Source organism: Amphiura filiformis, unplaced genomic scaffold (assembly GCF_039555335.1).
Source record: "Amphiura filiformis unplaced genomic scaffold, Afil_fr2py scaffold_89, whole genome shotgun sequence".
Classification (NCBI taxonomy): domain Eukaryota; kingdom Metazoa; phylum Echinodermata; class Ophiuroidea; order Amphilepidida; family Amphiuridae; genus Amphiura; species Amphiura filiformis.
In genome coordinates this window covers 202120-224659 of record NW_027305553.1, presented here as the reverse complement: position 1 = coordinate 224659, position 22540 = coordinate 202120, and the positions used below count along the sequence as shown (strand labels likewise).

Here is a 22540-nt window from a genome sequence, read left to right as displayed (position 1 = left end):
CATCATCATCATCATCATCATCATCATCATCATCATCATCATCATCATCATCATCATCATCATCGTCACCATGATACCACCTGTCCCTATCCAAGCTTTAATAGTTTTATACTCGTACCTTTCATAAGTAGGCCTATTACAATATTATTTTGGAGTGCCTATATTATACCAGGTTTGACATCAATTTAATACAATAGAAGGACAAAATTGGTAAAGATATAAATATTTGACACGAAACAATAATGCATGCAGTATTAAAACTGAATTTACGGATAAGATGCATATAATATTGCTAAATCTTCTACTTAAATAATTATAAATATTGTACCAACAAATAACTTCATGTGAGATCTGAGAAGACTACTGATATCAGCAGTAGATAGCACGTTGGTTGCTTTCCTTTTTGGGGGAATCACATATTCGCGCTTACATGCAGTTTTACCCTTTTGGGATGCAAAGAAAAATCACGAGTATAAAGCATAGACGTATCATTCATACAAGTTGGACTCATAAAAAGTCAAGTGGAAATAAAATAATACATAAAACACACAAAAACAGACACAATATTCTTGCATCAAGTTGTGTGCGGTATAGGCCCAAGCACAAGACCGCGGGTCCAGGCTAGTCTTTGCGCCGGGAACATTGCGATAATGAGATGGCAACCTTGTTAGTACGGTAAACCGTGAGGACCACAGCTTATGTACATCTACCTCCAACAGCCTATACAATTAAGTCGCTGGTTGAAAGGGACGAGGTTGTCAAGCGTTAAGCCTACAAGGCCACTAAGACTAGGTTGAATTTGCGTTGAAGAAATCCGGCTAGAGTTAAGACTCGGGCTTCGAGAGCAGGCTAGGCTTAGTAGCCTCAAGGCCACCTTAAGACTACGGCTTAATAAGACTCCTGTCAGGAAACTCGCCCTTAGTAAACAATCATATAATTATTTCTAAGTAAGTTTTATTGGTACAAAGTTTTACTTTACGATGTTATGACGAAATTTTCAGAGGGGGACTTATTTCTTTTGATGTGTTTATGTTGTCTATACTTCACTTGACCCAAATAATGTGATTTATTTTTGTGATGAAATAATCGCACATGGAATTTTAGAGGGATTTTGAGAGCTGTTCCACAAAGGAAAGCTGCTCTATCATGAGACTATCCTGTTTTTTTTGTTTTGTTTTTTTTTTTTTTTTTTTTTTTGATTTTTAGTTTTATATTTTTTTTTTTTTTCATGTTTTTTTTTTTGTTTTTTTTGTTTTTTTTGTTTGTTTTTTTTGATTGACGGATTAAAAGTTGGCTGTATATTTTTGATGAAAATCAACCTTTGACAAGATGTAACTTTGCTACGGAAAGTGCGATGACAAAACGGTTTTCAGTTTTGGCATTCTTTAGACAATGGCTTTAATTTGATATATAAAATCATAATTTGAAGTCACCTTTCATACCTAATCAATGTAATACAGGGGTCAAATAGGGTTGATTACTGGAAATCGCCTTAAAATTCACTATTTGCCGCATATTAAGTGCTGTGATCACAGAATGATCTCAAAAAGACTATATAATTAGGCGCATTTAGGGTTATAATCATCAATTTTTGCTTGACAAAACCAGATTTTTACTTGTAAATATTTCTTCCATCTCATCAGAAGACTTCATCAGATGTGAGCATCTGATCCACTTTCCCGAGAAACTGAGGTCCAGTTGTGTTTAGTCTCTTTTCCAGTCTTAAATTTTGGGCCATATACTAATTCCTAAGTCAAGCCCTTAATTACCAATTGATTTGAAGTGAAAACCTGATGACTCTATTCATTGGGTTTATAGTCAGATTTGGTTTAAACATGGAGAAGGGTCTGTTTTGGGATCAAAAGGGGTAAAATTTCAATTGTCCAATTTGAATGAAAATTAGTAATATGTCGATATGATTCAAAACATGATATAGGTTATTTTAAGGTCATGAGAGTTCAACCAATGGTCAAATATTTGTATAAGAAATATTGTTATTAAACTTTTTTCACTCAAAGAAAATGTTGTCCAAAGTCATTTTAAGGTCATCAGAGCTAATTTCAAGGTCACGGCTGGACTTCGTTGTCTTATTAGACCGCAGCATATCTTTCTTTACATATCCGTTAATAGTAAGGCTAGGTTTTGAAATCCAACTCTTTCTTTCTTTCTTTCTTTCTTTTTTCTTTCTTTCTTTCTTATTTTCTTTCTTTCTTTCTTTCTTGCTTGGTTTCTTTCTTTCTTTCTTTCTTTCTTTCTTGGATTCTTTCTTTCTTTCTTTCTTGCTTGGTTTCTTTCTTTCTTTCTTGGTTTCTTTCTTTCTTTATTTTAAAGCTCATAGTTCGACCGATAAATATGGACTCAATCTATCCAATTTTATATCAAACTTGAGCAAAAGCTCAACTACCCCAGCTTGTACATTTGACATAACCTATTTGGCGTCAAATGTTACGCATGAGTAATTTTGGCTAAAAATGTGATTTTTACCAAAAACGAAAATTACCTTAAAATTCACCATTTGTTGCCTATTAAGTGCATGTGATATCAGAATAATGCAAAAAGGGCTTTAGCATTATGTGCATATAGGATTGTAAGCAGACTTGGCCTAAACACGGAGGATGGGTCTGTTTTGTGGTCAAAAGGGGTAACATTTGAATGAAAATTAGTCTATGTGATCCTGATATGATTCAAAATATGATGGAGGTCATTTCAAGGTCACCAAAGGTCAACCAGAGGTCAAAGGAATAAGGGATAAAAGTTTTTCCAAATTTGAATGAAAATTAGAATATGTGATGGTGATATCAAGCGCCATGATAAGGGGCTCAGAAGTAGCTTTGCTCCAAAGCCGACCTATTTTCCAAGAAAAAATGAAAAAACCATGCCATATTCCTTCTGACACTATAGTTAAGACCGGCCGTTGGTCTACGCCCCGATGAGTGGACTTTAGCGGTTGGTAGGTGGGGTAGACCAATAGAGACCTTGCGGAATGGAGTTAGAAATCACAAACTTTAACGTCTAGAGGATTATAGAGGATTATGTATTCAAAACCACTCTGCCATTAAAGCCGCTTGAAGTTAAAGTTAACGCGAGAATCTATAGTGTGCCGTAAATTATGATGAAATACGTCATACTTTGGAACAATAGTTTGCCTATTTCCTCATAGACTACATAATTACCACTTATGTATTATCTATATAGTTAATAGACCAATTATTGGAAATCTAATTTGGTTTGGGTAAAAAACATGCTACATGTTGCTGAAAATTACTGATTGAATTAGATCAAAATAAATTTTGTTCCAAACGTCACACTTGATATATAATTTTGTGGGTGCTCATGACGTACACCAAATCAGCTTGCGGAACCAAGTTTTTGGCTTGACTTCAACGCCAAGGGGATTAAGTTCCCGTAAAATGGTCTGATTTTACGCGACCCAGCAGTGTACTAAACTTCTGCGAATTGCAGCTACTGTGAACATTTGTTTACAACGTTGCGTGTCTTATATATAGTTACACCTCTATATAACCAAAGATGCTTGTAGACCTACTGTTCAAGTATTTTATTTAATTATTTATTTTATTCATTTAGGCCTACCTTGTTTATACCCCGATTCAGCAGAACGTTAACATATGCCACGCTATATGCTCACACTCTTTAAACACACTCAAGAAACAGAAGTTATACATAGGGGCATATGGATATTGTATGTCAACCAAATTATTCATTATTAAAAGAGTAGGCCTATTGTTACCAAAAATAAGCCTTCTAACTTTGTGGACTTGGACAACATGTTTTTACATAAAAACCGGTTGAATTGTTCGGAATTAGGCCTATACTACTTTTTTATTAGTCTTTTAATACTGGAACTGCATACATCAATATCTATATCTACATAGGCCTACTTCTTCAGTAATCATGACAATGAAAACCAATGTGCCGAAAACGGCTCCTATTTGGTTGAAATTCAAAAAATTCTGGAAGTTTTTAAAAACAAAATAAGGATCATTCGGGGAGATTATTTAATTCCATCAGAATGCAAAGAGGAGTCCTTGCCCTCCTGGGGAGTGGGACATGGCAGTAGGGCCTACACCGTAGTGGAAATGGGGTATTAAAGCAGAGGATAAAGTTTGAGAGAGCGAGGATAGATGAATAGATGGAGGGAGGGGGGGATATGGAGAGGTGGTGGGGGGGTTGTTAGGGAGAGAAAACAGATAAAATTGGTGTTACGCTTTGTGTTCTAATGGAAATGTATATATAAAATTGACAAAGCTAACGTTTACTGGAATAATTGAGCTTTTATTATAATAAACCGGGATAATAATATCAGTTCGGGGGCACTGCTAATTCAAAGACGTCTCTGATATCAAAGACGGGTCAGTGATTTCACATACGGGGGTCTGTGATATCACATACGTCGTGCTTTTTTGACAGTTCGGCGCTAGATGCAGCACATCGGCACGAAGGTGAATGTATCAGAATATGCTTTCCTATGTTTAGCAAATATATATCTGTGCAAACATCATATCTATCTGTGCAAATTCTGACAAATGGTCTCAGAAAATACTTAGATTGCAAAATCGAGCCATTTACGGCCCAAATCCAACGTTTTGAAGTAAAAAAAATCCCAATTCACGGGGAAGGGGTGAATATTTTGGCAAGGAAAACAATGTGGGGACAAGGAATTTTTTGCCAGTCAACGAGGGGGAGGGGAGCGATATTTGGCACGCATTGTGGCGGCACGCTGGCGGCACCTTTTCAAAAATATGTTCAAAAATGGCTCGGGGGAAAAATGGTATATGGAAACGTTCAGGCCTAACCTCGTGGCCTGACTCTTCTTGCACACGTGCATGGGGATGAATTCTGATAAATATGGACACTTGTATTTTATTAATAGGGGTGGGGTTATGTTATGATCAGGTGGCTCAAAATAGATCAACAAATTACGGTAAACCAGGCGCGTGCCCAGGGGGTGGGGCTTTGGGGCCTGCAGCCCCCGGGTCTTAAAAAAAGATGGAGGCAGAGAGAGAAGGGAGTGGGAAGAGAGGGAGGGAAGAGGAAGGGGAGTGACAGAGAAGTGGCATAGCCAGGCCCGTACGCAGTATTTCTTTTAGGGGTGCTGATTTTAAAAGGTGGACCTTTTTCTAGGGGGTGGTGCGATTTTGTAAAAAGTGGACCTTCTACCCAAAACTTTGGACTTATTTGACTAAAAAAGCATAAAAAACCTATTTGTTTTCTTTTGCCACACCGCACGCCCCATCCCCCTTCGTACGGGCCTGGGCAAAGCCAGTGGGACGGTATAAGGTATAGGCCTATAGACAGTGCCCCCTAAAAAATCGAAGGGGTGGAAAAGGGAGGGAAAAGGAAAAGGCCTACTTTTTCGGTCTAATTTCCCAAAAATTGAAAGAAATATCCCGAAAACTGAAAACAAATATAAAATAATACCAATACCGGGACGAAAATGTTACAAAAATCGGCACAAAATTTTAGCAAAACTGGGATGAAAATTTTGTTTTGTCACAGCCACCTAGCCTCATTTCAATGTCCGGGCATTTTTAGGCAAAAGAAAGGCAGAAAAGTGGAAAGAAAACAAGGAAGAAAAGAAGAAGAGTACGTTCTGAGTCATTGCGCATCATGTTCATGCTTGAAATTTGTGACACGGAAATCGCATCCACTGGAAATCCGTTCTAAAATACATGTTATGCATTATCATGACATGATGATATGGCCTATAGGCTATGCTTAATCATGATGGTCGGAAAAATAAGTTAACAATAGGGGCCTAATGTAAAATGTTTTTAGTTTGAGGATAATATCCCCCCTCACAACTCGGGTCCGTTGAAATCTATTATGCCGAAAATAATACCAATAAATAAGTGTAAACTTTTACACAAAATGACTTTATTGTGCCTTTCATTAATTTTTTGAAATTTCCCCAACTTCTGAGGGAGCACATCCCCCTCAGGTACCCTTCTCCGTCAAAAATAAAAGGCTAACTTGTAAGTATCCATATAGGCCTAATTAAATAGGTTCATACCCATAACATTTGCGGCCCAGAAGTCAGGTCCGCAGGAACTTTGTATGAATTACAGGCCTATCATTCATAAATATATGCCTATAAGCCTATTATAGCATATCCCCCTCAAGCACCCCTTGCGTTAAAACAAAAAGGCTACACTTAGGCTGAATTGTAGGAGTTATTGAGCACACGTATTCATTTAAAACTAAAATTTGTGGGTCAGTTGGAAATCTGTAAAAAGTATATGTTCCGAAAATAACCAATAAACATGTTGCACCAAATGGCTCCATTAGGCCTTCACATTGAAAAAAATTGTCTAATTGGGAGGGGTGAGGGGGAACATCGCCCCTCAGACAACCCTAGCGGCGCTGCCGCGCCGATGTTCAACATTTTGAAATTTTGTTCAGTTCAGCCCCCGGCGGTCTCGGAATCTAGAAACGCCCTGTAAATAATATACGATAATAATAATTTTAGGAAATAAAAATGTTTTAATGAAATAGTGAATAAAAATGCTTCTAGTTTCTTCTTGGTATTGCTTGAAATTGTTTCCATGAGTCGGGGCCTGAACAATTAATTTACTACTCCCATATAATGTTGCAGTTCAAGTATAAGCTAGTATAATACTCTATGAAATATTAATGTAGAACTTTGGTGAATTCTTGCAAATTAGAGCAACATAACTTATTTCATTTTCCTGTAAGTGCGAGTCAAAGTTGGTCCATCGCCACAGTGCGCTTAATTGCCAGTGGTTGAGTTCAGCACTGCTCAAGAATGGCACAAAATAGTCATGTTAATAATTTCAGGTGAAAAACGTAGCCTACTGAGCTGAAATTTGGCAGAGTAGCCAGTAATACCTCTATCATACCCTCTGTAAAAAGGTTAAAATATTGAACAAGTAGATCTCGAGTTACAAATTAAATCACCAGCTTTCCTTTGGAATTTCCATACTCCTTTCGAATCATGTTAAGAAGACACCTTTCTGAACATAAATGTGAAGTTTCGTGCTCATTTGATGTATTTTTCACCTGATTTTAACCCTAAACGTTTTCTTATATTTAGGCCCATACCATATACAACTTGCTGCTGGCTATACCTTATTTAGGAGTTTCAAAAGAAGTACCTGAATGTGTAACCATAACTGTTTCAAAATAGCCCGCGAAAGTCATGCAGGTAACTCCGAGGTCATGTATTGAATTGTTTTGAATGAGGAATACTACGGGAACCAGCACCTTTTGTTAGAAGTCACACATGAGCATGATGAGTGAAGTGGATAACCTCTATTGTTGTGAATGAGTCAATGACCTTCAATGACACTTAAGATTTAATTTGCATACACCTACTGATTGGTCATATTAAACCCAATAACATCGAAATTTTTGGTTGTGAAAAAAAAGTTTACCTGGACTTAAGGGATCTAAAATGAGCGTTTATTGCGTTTCGATAGTATTTTTTGTGGCACATGAGAGCACCTCAGACCTATCGAATTGTATTCTGAATACGAAGAATGTCTTTCTGATATCAAATAATTTTCATTTTTTGAAAATCACAATATAATACAAATTTTATGACAAATTATAAAAATTTGATATTTTTCGAATTTTGATATATAACAGTCCTCGAAGTAAATTATATAAATCTAATGATATATTCTTAAAGTGTATGTAGCAGGGAGGAAAAGCCGACGGTCAATTGAAAATTTTGACCTTTCATATTGAAGATATGGATTTTTTCCCAAAAAGACCTAATTTTTTTTGATTTGCCATAAAATGTGTATTAAATTGCGAATTTCAAAAATTCAAAAAAAATTGATATCAGAATGACATTCTTCGTATTCAGAATGCAATTCGATATGTCTGATGTGCTCTAATGTCCCAAAATAAATACTGTCCAAACGTTCATACCCCAGCCCTTAAAGCAATAATTATTTTGATTTTGTGCCATATCGGCCATCTTGGATGATTTTTGGCAAATGTTCGCTAAATGCATGATTTCAATGCCTCGGTTTGAAAAAATAATTTATGCCATTGACTAGTAAAGTGCCATTTCATAAGAAACCCCTTTGATACTTTTACAATATGCTTGTTTCATGTTTGCATATATGTTAAAATAAAGAAATATATAAAGGTAAATATATGCTTATGCCAATTTTGCTCCCGATTGATATTTTTGGACCTTGTCATTTTATTTCGTTCCAATGACCGGTCAGAATGGGAAACTTTGAAAATTCACAATTCGAAAAGGTTTTGACCGATTTTGACCATTTAACCACCAAAATACTTCTATTGATGAGTTCTATCCAGAAAATAATCTTTTGTAGCAATAGGGGCAACATGAAATTGTGATGGTTATCCCTAATAAAAAATTTTTTTTTAGCATTCGCCGATTTTTTACGTTTACTATAAAGAGTCTACCCCGAGCCTGCGCTTTAATTCATGAATTGGATAGTAAAATTAGCAGGCACTCAACTTGGGCTAGCTACAACCCTGATTAGGCCTACTCGCAAAATTATTCCCGCTGCGCCGGTTCCAACATTTACTAATATCGTTTGCGGCTGGGTTTTGAGACTAGGGAGTATGTGATTTATGAGACGTCTCTGAATTATGATACTGTCACACAGTTGTTTGATGTACATAGAATTGGCTTCATTATTAACTAAATGCAAACTATAGATGGCGCTATTTATCATAAATCATATTTCTTTATTTGCAAGTGGCAGGTGATTAATATTGCCATTAAAACAGCTGGAATAGGTGAAACAAGCAACAAGGAAATTTTATAAACACATTTTAGCAAACAATAAAAGGAGTTGTTTGTATTAAAAGCTTAAAAGAGTAATTTCCAGTAACTAAATAACGCCACCAATTTTGTCATTAATAGATACATTTTAAATCCGAAAAAGCTATAAAAATGCTATAAAAGTGAATAATTTTGTAAAAGAGGAAAATTTAAAGTTGAGAATGACTCAAAAGCATCTGTATACATTAGCATGATATCACATTTAGCTGTTCAGGCCTAAAATTTGGTTGTACATGATGTTTTGTTTGAACAACTAATAAATGATCCCATCAAACAACCGTGGTCAGGTGTCTCGGCACTGAAGAGTCTTTGATATCAGAGACGTCTTTGAATTAGCAGTGCCCCCGAACTGATATAGGCCTATCACAAGAATATTTAATTGAAACATGTTTAGAGTATAATATTAGCCTGAGACCATAATTAGGTATTATGGTCTCAGATATTAACGTATAGCTCACTAATTCCCATTGCATTGATTATCGCCTTGAGATGTAATCCATGTTTATTCAAACTAAGCGCCAATTGTATTGAAGTGTCACCAACAAAGCACTTCAGCAAACAAAAGGGAGAAATTTGATGCAGTCGCTTTTACATACCCTCCTTTTGATCACCCATTGATGCACTTCCCCTAGTTTAAACAACAAGACGCTGTTGGTACAGAAACCAATCTGACGTTCGCGTTGAAGTGAATTTGAGCAAGAAATCCAATCAATGGGTCAGTCCATGTCAAAACAGACTGAGTGTACACCCACCCTCTTGGATTATGCTCTCCTTTGGCTCAGGGGTACCTTTCATGGACCCCTAGGTGAGGTCACAAGAAAAAATTCAAATTCAATTTCATTTTCGAATGGCGGGCCATCTAAGTTTGGCGACCTTGACCAAAATTGGGAATTTAAGGTGTCCAAATGACAAAGCGCTCTCTTTGAGGGCATTTTCTTCTTAATTAAATCAGTTGTGACCCTCTTTTTTAATGTGGTCACTCACTGGCTGTGTCTGAAATGCCTAATGCCAAAAAAGATTGATTTCGGAATTTCGTTGGGATTTAAGAGGGGGTCAAAATCAGCACTTCATACTGTTCAATCAAATTATCTTTGATTTTGAAGGACCCATGATAATGCCACAGTGCACTTATAGGTCCTAATTATGTTCAGAATGGATTAACCATGTGCCAATGTCTATGAGCAATTCAAAATAAGAGACATTTCTAGACCCCCTACAGAATTTTAGGCCCCCTAAAGTGGTTCAGCCACAAATGGCGCTTAAAATCGGCAAATTTTGACACCTAATAACTTTAGGTGTACACCAGATATGAATTTCTAGTCTTTTGCATCTGAAAGAATGTAGTCTTATGTTACTAGGAACATAAGATTTGTTTTGTATTTTTGTGTTTTGATACTTTCAAAAGGTCGTTGACCTATGAACATTTTTCGTCATAGCGCCCTCCTGAAAGGTCTGACACATAACAAACTATACATTTTGGAATCCTCATGACCATACGAGTAATTTGATATATTACTTGACATAATTGGGAGCATTCTGAAAATTTGACCCCCATAACCTGTACTTTGCATGTGCATCGTTGCCAGGAAGTGCATTTTTACCCCTTAAAATCCATACAGAGGATTAGAAAGTAGTTTTTTCTTATTACTTGACTCAAGAGCAACTTGAAATATCAGGATAAATAATACAAATGGCTATAAAGTGATCAAAAATATAAAAAAATATCATACTAAAATCGGCATTTTGTACCGTATCCTGTATGCATGGTATGTTAGGCAAAATGACTATTTTTGAAAGCGTCAACTTAATACTAAAACACAAAAATACAAAACAAATCTTATGTTCCTAGTAACATTAAACTACATTCTTTCAGATGCAAAAGACTAGAAATTCATATCTGGTGTACACCTAAAGTTATTAGGGGTCAAAATTTGCCGACTTTAAGTGCCATTTGTGGCTGAACCACTTTAGGGGCGGCCTAAAATTCTGTAGGGGTCTAGAAATTTCTCTTTTTTAATTGCTCATAGACATTGGCATATGGTTAATCCATTCTGAACATAATTAGGACCTATAAGTGCACTGTGACATTATCATGGGTCCTTCAAAATCAAGATAATTTGATTGAACAGTACGAAGTGCTGATTTTGCCCCCCTCTGAAATCCCAACGAAATTCCGAAATCTATCTTTTTTGGCATTAGGTATTTCAGACACAGCCAGTGAGTGACCACATTCAAAAGAGGATCACAACTGATTCAATTAAGAAGAAAGTGCCCTCAAAGAGAGCACTTTGTCATTTGGACCCTTAAATTCACAATTTTGGTCGAGGTCGCCAAACTTTGATTGCCCGCCATTCGCAAACGAAATGGAGTTTGAATTTTTTTCTTGTGACCTCACCTAGGGATCCATTAAAGGTACCCCTGAGCCAAAGGAGAGCAAAATCCAAGAGGGTGGGTGTACACTCAATCTGTTTCGACATGGACTGACCCCAATATGTTTGAAGTTGCAGTTAAAGTTCCAGTAAAGTTCTTAACGGCATTCCGCAAGGTCTCTAATATCTGTGGGTAGACAGTGATCTTTACTGTATAGTCAGTCTAAACGCAGGACAACCGATTCTTTTGTTCTGCTTAGTCGCGCTAAAAGTCGATCGATACATGTTAAAATCAGCACAATTCCGAGATACACCTTTTTGCTATGAAATTTATTTTCTCGGTCAAATATAAAGCAAAATTTTTGTTTTCTTCAGTAATGTCAAATAAAAACATAGTGCTTGGATGAACATTTTTTTTAAAAATCCTGGTGTTAAAATTAAGCATCAAATTGTGTCTTTTAGTGTGATATTTTTGATTTTTATAGGCCTTTAGTTCGCCCGTGAGCTTTTTGCAGAATTCATTTTTAGCGTCTCAAACTAATATAGTTTGCTAAAGAAAGATATTTCCCACCTCTGTAAAGCACATCGTGTGGGTCTATATATTATAGTTTTGTCAGAATTTCCGTTTTGATTCCATAATTTTTGAATACCAGCTGAAAAAATTTCAAATCCACGCGTGAAATACTAGCATTGTGGATCGATATCTCTGGGTGCCCGGCCTGGATACAGTTTTGCCAGAACTTCAATATAGCAAAGAAATTACCTAGTGTTTCGGTATAGTGCCTTTTGTTTGTGTTTGTTTGAAATTGCTTAAACCCACCGAAAGTCACAATGAAGCAGCCAAAACAATACAACACGGAAGTTTATAACAACCTATTATAATGACCTAAAGGAAAAATCATTTATGGTAACAATGAGCCTTGCATTGTAAGTCATGGTTCAAATGTGTTGAGTACCCACCCCACCCCCATAGGCCTACATAATATTGCATACCGGTACCTTATAATATTTATATAGCACGGCTATAGCTATACATTTACAAAGTAGGTCCTATAGCGCTAAATTATGACAAATAGGCCTACACAAACCCGAACGCAAGTCTGAAGGGTGTAATGAAAATGCCAACCCGCGATGGGGGGTCATTCAAAATTCACCTGGAGATAGGAGGGACAGAAAATTAAAATCCCCTCTAATAACACGCGAATTTTTCTAGGTTTGGACAGTGGATTTTACCATGGACCTCATCCTAGGTAAATAAATAAACAAACAAACAAACAGACAAAATGGTTTTCATAATCATGGAATCCATAGCCCCTATAAATTGAAATTGCAGGCTATCACGGGAGCAAATTTCCAAAATCCACCTCATTTACCAGAATTGGGGATTTGGGCTACCAAATCGCTGGTCAGGCAATCCTGGTTTTCAATGGAAAAGGGACCTGGGTTGACAACAATTGAAATATCGATTATTTGTGCTGGTTGCTCTCGAGGTAAAGTACTAAGTTTGACATTTTCGGAGCATGGAGGGAAAAGGGTAAAATAAAAACGGAAATTCTGACAAAACTATGATATATAGACCCACACGATGTGCTTTACAGAGGTGGGAAATATCTTTCTTTAGCAAACTATATTAGTTTGAGACGCTAAAAATGAATTCTGCAAAAAGCTCACGGGCGAACTAAAGGCCTATAAAAATCAAAAATATCACACTAAAAGAGACAATTTGCTGCTTAATTTTAACACCAGGATTTTAAAAAAAAATGTTCATCCAAGCACTGTTTTTATTTGACATTACTGAAGAAAAAAAATGTTGCTTTATATTTGACCGAGAAAATAAATTTCATAGAAAAAAGGTGTATCTCGGAATTGTGCTGATTTTAACATGTATCGATCGACTTTTAGCGCGACTAAGCAGAACAAAAGAATCGGTTGTCCTGCGTTTAGACTGTAGTGGTCTTACTTGTTGATGACTCAAGAGGTGTCATTGAGAGTAAGTAGGTGTCATGGTGGGTCAATGTTTTCATGGTTCATTAGGGTTGTTATACTGGGTCAATTTATAGTTATTTTTGACGTTGATGTTCAAGGCCTAATATCATTGGCTACAGAGATATAGACACTATTTGTACTTTTATGCACTTTACCCTCTTTCTTTTTAACCAATCAGTATAGAGAGTCGTGCGATATGTCAAACTTCTCCTCGTATTATGTAGGATCATTGGTTAATGAGATATAGTCACTTTTTAAGTTTATGCACTTAATCCTCTATCTTTTAAAAAAAAATATTGTAGAGAGTCGTGCTATATGTCAAACTTTTCCTTTGGTCATAAGGAACAAAAAAGTCAGTGGTTGTATATCTGTAGGATCATTGGTTAATAATATATAGTCATTTTTTTAAATTTTGTGCATTTAACCTATCTTTTTAAGCAAATATCCTAGATAGTCGTGCTACATGTTAAACGTTCCTCTGGCCATAAGGAACAAAAATATCATCCGTCGCGTATCTATATATACGATCATTAGTTAATGAGATATTGTCACCATATCAATTTGTAAGCGCTCTTTTGCAAAGTCATAGTTCATTGAATTTACAACCGTAGGACAAATCACGCGAAATATTGAAAAATATTGTAAGGAACACTTAAGGTTTGACTTTTAAAACCTACATTTGGTCAAAAAATGTGCTTGGATAGGTAGTTTTCAACAGATTTTCCACATTCGCCTTGCTACAGGGTGTAAAAATAAAATGTATACAACTTGGAAACTAGAATCACACAAGTATGCCTCTTATTTTTTGGTTTGATATTTATATATTTATCAAGACAATTTCTTTAGCCACCAGATAAGCTTTGTTTCAATAAAATCGACGGTACACAAGTCTATGCGGAGACAATCACTGCTTGCTTGAGAGCTATTGGACGAAAATGTGTGCTCAGGTGTATCGAGGTGGAAACTGTGCGCATGGTGGTTTATGAGAGAATCGTTTTTGTATAGAAACCTTTCCATATATTATTATATATTTTTATCCGATTATCCTACAGAGTCGTGCGATATGTCAAACTTTTCCTCTGGGTATAAGGAACAAAAATGTCAGCGGTGTCGCGTATCTGTACGATCACTGGTTAATGAGATATAGTCACGTATTGTACTTTGTGCATTTAACTCTGTATTTTTTAAACCAAATATCATAGAGAGTCGTGCGATATGTCAAACTTTAACCCAGATCATAAAGAAGAAAAAGGTCAGTGGTCGCATATCTGTAGGATCATAATGAAACATACGCATTGACGTCACTACTGAACCTGAGGCAATGCATAGTAAGACCCCCGGGATGGTGTCAATGAATGAACAAAAAAATAAGGAATACAATAAAAAAAACCTGGAGGTCGTACATCTGATATTTTTATAGTTATAGGAAAAATCATAAAATGTGGGTCCCTATTTTCAGGGTTACCTATTTCTCCCATACTTAAGCAATAAAATATACGTCACTTATACGTTGAACACGGATCGATTGGCGCAAGGTTCATATTGTTGCGTATGCATGAAATATGTATCTTGTATTTACTGTAGCGAATACATTTCACATGTATATTCGTTGACAAAAAATTCCGGTAATTTTGTTAAATTTTGACCAACAAAATGAATTTTACATGGTTAATCATGGGAAAAAATAACATTTAAGATATTTGAAATAAAAAGTATACCAATATATTGATATAAATTTTTACATCAAAATAGTGAATCATGGCAACTTCCTAAAAAGGTATTTGACCTATGACCTCTTGAAAACCAAAGGTCAGCAAAAATATTTCTGGCTAAAAATGGCAATTTTTAGCGAAAAAAAATGACATTTTATGCAAAATCTTTATTGTTTACTTGCTATACATAAGTTTCGGTGTAGTCCTGGATCTATGGTGGAGTTCGTGGCCATATCCGTTTTACTCAATCAACCATTATTTTATTGTTGTATATGTCAAGGGCTTTCAGAAAAACTTGGGTGATCAATATGAATATGCCTAACTTTTTCTGTAGAGGGCGCTTTTCAAAATGGCCGCCAAATTAACTATTTTTGAGAGTATCTTAACTCCAGAAGCTCATAGAGGTATGATTTTGGTGTCTATACATATGTTTTTAGGGTCAAGGAACCCGACAAAACTAATAATATAGACTTAGAATATGAATAACTTTTCTATTGAGGGCGTTTTTCAAAATGGCCACCAAAATGACTACTTTTGACTTTATCTCAGCTCTAGAGGTTCATAGAGACCGGACGTTGGTGTCTAAACATAAGTTTTCAGGGTCAAGGAACCCAAAAAAACTACTAGTATAGACTAATAGAATCCATGTCAAAACGATGCACTTGTCGGGTGCTACATGTGTCTCATTTCACATATAGCCCGGAATAAATACCAGGCTCATCTCCGAAGTGGAGGTCACTTCAAATCATCTCCAAGTCACATAGTTATGGAATGTTCTCTGTATTCTTAAACCATGTGACTTGGAATGATTTGAAGTGACTTCCACTTTGGAGATGAGCCTGGTATTTATTCTGAGGTATTTTGATGAGACACATGTAGCAGCCGCCAATTGCTTCGTTTTGATATGGATGTACACTATATGGTTAACTTTTCTATTGAGGGCGCTTTTCAAAATGACCGCCAAATTTACTACTTTTGATTTTATTTTTTAGCGTTAGAGGTAATAATTTTGGCGGCCATTTTGAAAAACGCCCTCTGTAGAAAAAGTTAGGCAAATTCAGATCAATCATCCAAGTTTTTCTGAAAGCCCTTGACTTGTACAACAATAAAATCATGGTTGACTGAGTAAAAGAGAGATGGTCACGAACTCCCCCATAGAGCCTAGAGTAGTGTTCATCTTCAAACCTGTCCACAGCGTACATGTAGCGTATGCTATATTAGCTTCAGACGCAGATGCGAACGCATTGCACCAACGCAATTGGTAAGTCCTTCATATTGCAGCTGCACTGAATGTATGCATGTGCTGGCCATGAACTTGGAAGCTGCATGGCTGCGAACATAGCTGAGTTCTACGATAAACACACACTATTTTTTTAAGAAGATTATTAAAACATACAATGATTAAATTTGATGTTGTTTTGTTTACCCAATACACAACATTATTCGACTACGTCTCGTCCATTGGGTACAAATCTTATATCAAAGTTGGTCACAAGTATCACTGCCCATTTTGATATGTGACCAATTGCGAGTCAAAGGTCACACAAGGGTTACAGGGGTCAAAAACGTGATTTCAGCTTAAAGTGTTACTCCTTTACCAATTTCATAGCGCATTGAAATGGAAGATAATTGAATGATCATGTATGAGATCATGGAGATGGACATGTCATGGTCTTGACATGGCGATATGGTTGGTGCAAATAATTATTCGGAACCGTTTTGCGTGAAGTTGAACATGTTGAAGCCTGCACTGTTTGTTTTATATCCGGAGTCCATTTCACTCTGCGAATACCATAGTCGTAACTTTACAAATGGTCCTTGTTCAGTAGTGTAGGCAAACCTATCGATCGTAATAATCATTTTACTTTATTACTGTATGCGACAATGCATTGAAAGTTGCGATGGATTTCTTAGACTTTCTTTTTTTAGAATACCCTGAAAATGCTACTTCTCCCACAAATTAAGTAGTACATAATAGGGACTTACACACATACATTGATCTTAGCTGATCTTATCTTTAAACTTAAACTCCGATTAGGGGTCAAAGGTCATTTACGAAACATCTTGAAAATCCTACTTCTCGTATAATTAAATTACGTAGTACAGAACTTTGACTTGCACATATGCATTGACCTTAGCTGGTGCACAATAGTTAAGGTTATTAATTATTTAAAACTGTTGTGATTTGGTAGTTCACAGCATCTTACGAATGGTAGTGAGCTTTGGCAAAAATTGCATTGCTCAATTCACAGCGAGCGTGTAGAAGAATTAAAATATCACAGATATACTTTTATAGGTGCAGCGGTTCTTGAGTTACGTTGTGAAGAGGGCTGAAACAACAACACTTTTGTAAAACGTACATAACTAATTAACAACAATAAATTAAGCAAGTTTTCAGGATATACGATTTGTAGAATGAACTTTTGCATAACATGAAGGTGTTACTTTTCAATAATATATTGATCTAGATAATGAAAATCGATTTTTAGGTTGCTTCGACCAACAATACCTGGTCTACCCTTAAACTCCGATTTTGGGTCAAAGGTCGTTTGGGGTCATTTCGGGTCATTTACCAAACACTGTTAAAATGTTGCTTCTCACCCACGTTAAGTAGTACAGAATTGTGACTTTCAGTGATCTTATTCAATTTAATATTAAAGCTGATTTAAAACTTCTTCACTATTGCCATAAGTGCTACAATTAGTGGCTATGGTGTTGAGTGTCAATACATATTTATATAAACTATGCATAGGTCCCACGATATGAAGAGCTTAATTGCAAAAGCCTTTAAATCCACCTATGGGTGAAATTGGGTTAATGGCGTGACATTATAGTGTGGGTAAAAATGCACATTTTGGTGGTTGTTTGACTTTAATACCAGCTTTCCTTCCAGAAATATCGTATACAGGGAGTCCCAGAAAAAAGTTACCGGGTTAATGAATTTGGACATAAGTCGAGAAATGGACATCATAATCCAACAATGTAAAAAAAAAACAGGGTGTCGCCTATCTTATCATGCATTTTATACGCCAATTGTACTTGAATCGGTTGACTGATTGCGAAGAAATAAGTGATGACATAACGCATGCGTCAATTCACTTCATTCCAAGTCTGAAAGAAATGTCATTCAAGTACAACAAAATGCCCGGTTCACTGTCAATGGGCTTTATATTTTGTTCGATGAATCTTTTTTGGTCAATTTTAAACAATCTGTTTCTTGCAAAAGATTTTATTAGGTCTTGTTCAAATTTGAAAAACGGCATGATATTGAAAATGAAAGCTTGCCTGTAAGATGTTGATCGCCTTGCTTGGTACTTGTAAATATCTTTATTCGTTAATGTTGATGTATTTAATGCATAAAGAATGCTAGCACATTAATGTTTTTTGGAATATTTCCAAGAAATGGTAATACAAAATTTAAATCTTTTAAAACTTCAACATAATGTTGCATGATGTTGCATGATGTCATAAATCACACGTAATGCTGTAAGCACTTGAGCATTGTCATTCTTGGCTCAAATGTTCTTTGGAGAGTTAAAATATAACATATTTGCACAGCTAAAAGAATTAAAGCTGGGAAGCTTCCAATTGCAGAAATCACAGTCTTCTCAGACAAACTGTTGTTCATCTTTAGTGATAGGGTGAATAACATACATCGTCGGATTATAAAATAAATAATGAGGACTAAATTTAATGAGATAAACAAACTTTAGGAAGTGATCAAACTTTGAATGAACTGCATTAGTTAATATTTTCGCAAGTAGTCAACCGAATAAAATAACATTTGCGTATAATGATTCACAATGAAATGAGCTACGCGCTTCATTTTAATTTGTTTGATTTCGATTTCTAATTCTCGACTTAGGTCTTAATTTATTCACCCGGTGATTTTTTCTGGGAATCCTTGTATTTCCCGTTTAGGAAATCTTAGGGAATTTCTGGAAATCAGAACTTAAAATGAATATAGAAAAGTTTTGTTTTTTTATGTATAATAGTAGTCTTAAGTGTGCTTTACCTAATTAAACCAACAGAAACTGTTTTTGAGTCACTATGTTTGAAAAATTCATTTTAATTTACAAAAGTTGTAGCTTCGGAAATACTCAAAAAATGCCATTTTGCTGAATTTAATTAAAAATTCATAATTAAAAAAGTAAATGAGATATTTCAATTTTTCTTTTTGATTTTGAAAACATTAGTCAAGTTACATAAAGTAGTGCAAAAAATGGGCTTGCATTTGATTGCAACGGTGGTTTCTAGAAAAGAGGTAAATTTATTTTGTCGCAAAAGCCCTTACATCCACAAAAGGCGCGATATAAAAATGTTTAAATAAATAGGAAGGTTTGAAAATTGAATATATGAATACAAAAGCCACCCAAGTCCATACTTTGGTCAAATTGAGTTAAGCATTGGAAAGTGTTGCTATACATAGGCTTGTCATATGTTTGAAAAAACAACTTAAATTCATCCTCTGTGTCTATTGGGCATGTGAAAAATAGCATGTATGAAAGAATCAACCCAAGTCCATGATTTGAGTCTTGTAACACATTGATTGAAATCCAGTATGTATAAAAGTCCACTTGTAACATATTCATTGCTGGAGAGTGACTTTTGAAGGAAAAAAAAGTGGGTTTAATCAAGGAAAGTGTGTGGTTTATATTACATGGCAGAATGCTTATCAACATTATACATAACTGTGTACTTTATTTTGTATTATCTTACTAGTGGTAATATCATTCCAACATTATTGGCTTTGTATATGATTAAAAAAAAACACCCAAGTCAAGAATTTAAAATGAACCCCACGAAGTCCCTGAAATGCTAATCGTCATACCTAATACAGTTTAACCCACCCATTTGCACGTACAACTCACCATATTGACCAGGTAAATCTAACTGAAGGAATTAAAATGATACACAGGTTTTTTTCTCAAAATCACTTCCCATGGACTTGGGTGGGTTTTGGATTCATGTATTCAATTGTACTAAACTTATTCCTTTTGTTTCTGTTTTTGTTTGAAAATTGTACTAAACTTATTCCTTTTGTTTCTACTCATCAACAATTTATTCAAAACCATAATGAATCAAATAGAACAAGTAATAATTGCACAATTAAAATCTGTTTTTCTCAAAAAGTCAAAATGTGGATGTCAGGGCTTTTGCAACAAAACTCTTCATATATGATTATAGCTTATCTACAGGCCTAGTTCCTGGTAGTGGTATGCCTATACAGGGTGACTCAATAAAAATATGCCCTGTGGATTAGGAGACTTAACTTAATATGTTGGCAGTCCAATTAAAACGTGTTCATAACATTCAAAAACATTTGTTCATAACCTACTGCAAATATCAAAACATAATGTTATTTAAGTACTGACAAAATATTTGGCAAAAAATGTTTGTCAACAAATTTTACAATAACATTTTGAAAACATTTTTTTTAAATATTGTTGCAGTGTGTTTTCATACAAAAAGTTTTAAAACGTTTCAATGACCTTTATATAACCCGATATTTAATGTCATTAAATTCGTTTTTATCTACCAAAACCCAAAATAGAACTTGTTTAAAACGTTTTAAAAACAATTTTGTGTTTGCTGGTACACGCTTAGAGCAAACACACATATTCCGGTGAGTGGCGTAAAACAAAAGAACACAAAAGAGGAACAGTTGCAACCAAGGAGCTTATATAGAAAGGAGAAGAAATAGATTACGTAACGCATTGAAACCTTGTGCCGATTTGAAATCTGACAAGCTATTCATCGAAAGGTACCTTTTGTTTGGGACAAAGGGTTTCCGCCATTAAATCGGTAAGCTGACCCGACAGTGTATTAACGCTTTACCTAGCAGGCTACTGTCAATAAGTGATCAAATGCAAGTCGCGTGAAAGCGCTTAATGGAACGAAAAGTACCTATTGTTATACATAAACCCAAGGGTGTGATTGAGTAGCCGTAAGCACAAAAGGCACACATTAGCCGCTAATGCATAGTTCGTTGTCACCCCACTGACATTAGGTGCTTCATTTAAATAAATTGAATGCGCCTGCTGAATGATTACACATCAAGGCTGCCATAGTACAATAATGGTATTAAATGGTTACGTCCCGGGAGCTACGTATGCATGTAACATAATAATAAGTATACCGGTATAGGCCTATATAAAGTATACCGGTATAGGCCTATATAAAAGTTGTTTTACAAATTGAGATTTTATTTTATTTTATTTTAAGAAGGAGAATGTCATAATCAGTGGCGTACTGAAGGTGGGCAGCTCTTCTGTGAGAGGTCTTGGGAGGGATGAGGTTTGAGGAGGGATATGAAGAATGAGAGGGGACTGGAGGAAGAGAGAAAGAGGAAGAAATAAAGAGAAATAAATAAATAGACGTAAATAAATAGAAAGGTAAGGAAAATGATAGGAATGAGAGGGGACAAAACGTAAGAGGGGATGGAGAAGGAAGGAGATAAGAAGAGGGAGTGATACTTTAGCAAGTACAGAGAAAGGAAAAGAAATGAATGACAAATAAATGTAGGCCTTATAATAATTATTATAGAAACTAAACACAGCCCCCCCCCCCACACACACACACATAGGCCTAACACTAATAGCACTATAGGCAGCCATTCGATGATGCCAATGCCTTTATGCGTTACGTATTTAAAACGCCCAGTCAGATGTATTTTACACCTGCCAAGCACAAGTCACCCAATTTCGAAAATTGGACGTTGAATGTACACTCTCATGAATATTGATTGGCAACATTTTCCAATATGTCAGCGCTCAAATCGGACACAATAGAACAATAGACCATTCAGTGCGTTGGTTGCAACCACATAAGGTATATAAGATATCGTTTAAAATATTAATAATATTATAGTGGGATATAATCAATTTTAGAATACTTACACGTGGTTGTGTTTGTGGTAGGGGTTTACTGGGGTCTGTGGAATACAAATTGAACAAAAAAGATTATGTTGCCGAGTCCTCACCAATAATATGCTTATCGTGCATTAAACATCAAAGAACTGCAACAAAAGAATTATAAGTGGTCTTTCTTCACATATTTAACATGTACTAAGTAATAATATGATATTTATTTAAAATTTAACAAATGAAGTCATGATATTTCTTACAAATTAGCTTATGAATATAGTTATTTGTCAGATCCCTGAGATATCTTAATTGATAGAACTATGAACAGTTTTTTTTTTTGCAACCAAGTACAAAACAAACGCTAATAAAAGATTTGAAATTAAGTTCAGTATAATAATAAACATGTTCAGTAACGGCAGATATGATTAGGTTTATTATGAAAAAGATGTAAACATTTCTACCACTTCGAAAACCCCATTGTTTAAAACCACCTATCGTAAGAGCACCCACCAACTCGTCCATGGTTCAACTCTAAGTCACTTTTGTCAAACACATGCAGACAAAAGTGGCTCAAGCGATTTTAAGACTAGGTTACATAAAGAAATATAGAAAGAGATTAATCTCAAGTGAAGTTGGAAGCGGCAGTATGATGCCTGAAATGTGCTCAGCAATTAAACAAAAAATGTTATCTGCATGTTTGTTGTTTTATGCTGAAAACTTGAATAGGCATTTTTGCAATTTTCATTTTTCTACCTCGTGTTACTTAAACATTCATATCGTTTCTCAGGAGTGTCGTAG

General features: G+C 35.5%; 1 protein-coding gene across 1 annotated transcript in view; it reads right to left on the bottom strand.

Annotated features, from left to right (window-relative positions):
- The window catches only part of LOC140144863 (uncharacterized), a 113429-nt gene that overhangs the window by 10044 nt on the left and 80845 nt on the right, over nt 1-22540 (bottom strand). Inside the window, exon 4 of the mRNA XM_072166665.1 lies at nt 21776-21810. Within this exon, the coding sequence (XP_072022766.1) occupies nt 21776-21810 (35 nt within the window). The remainder of the gene's footprint in view (nt 1-21775; nt 21811-22540) is intronic.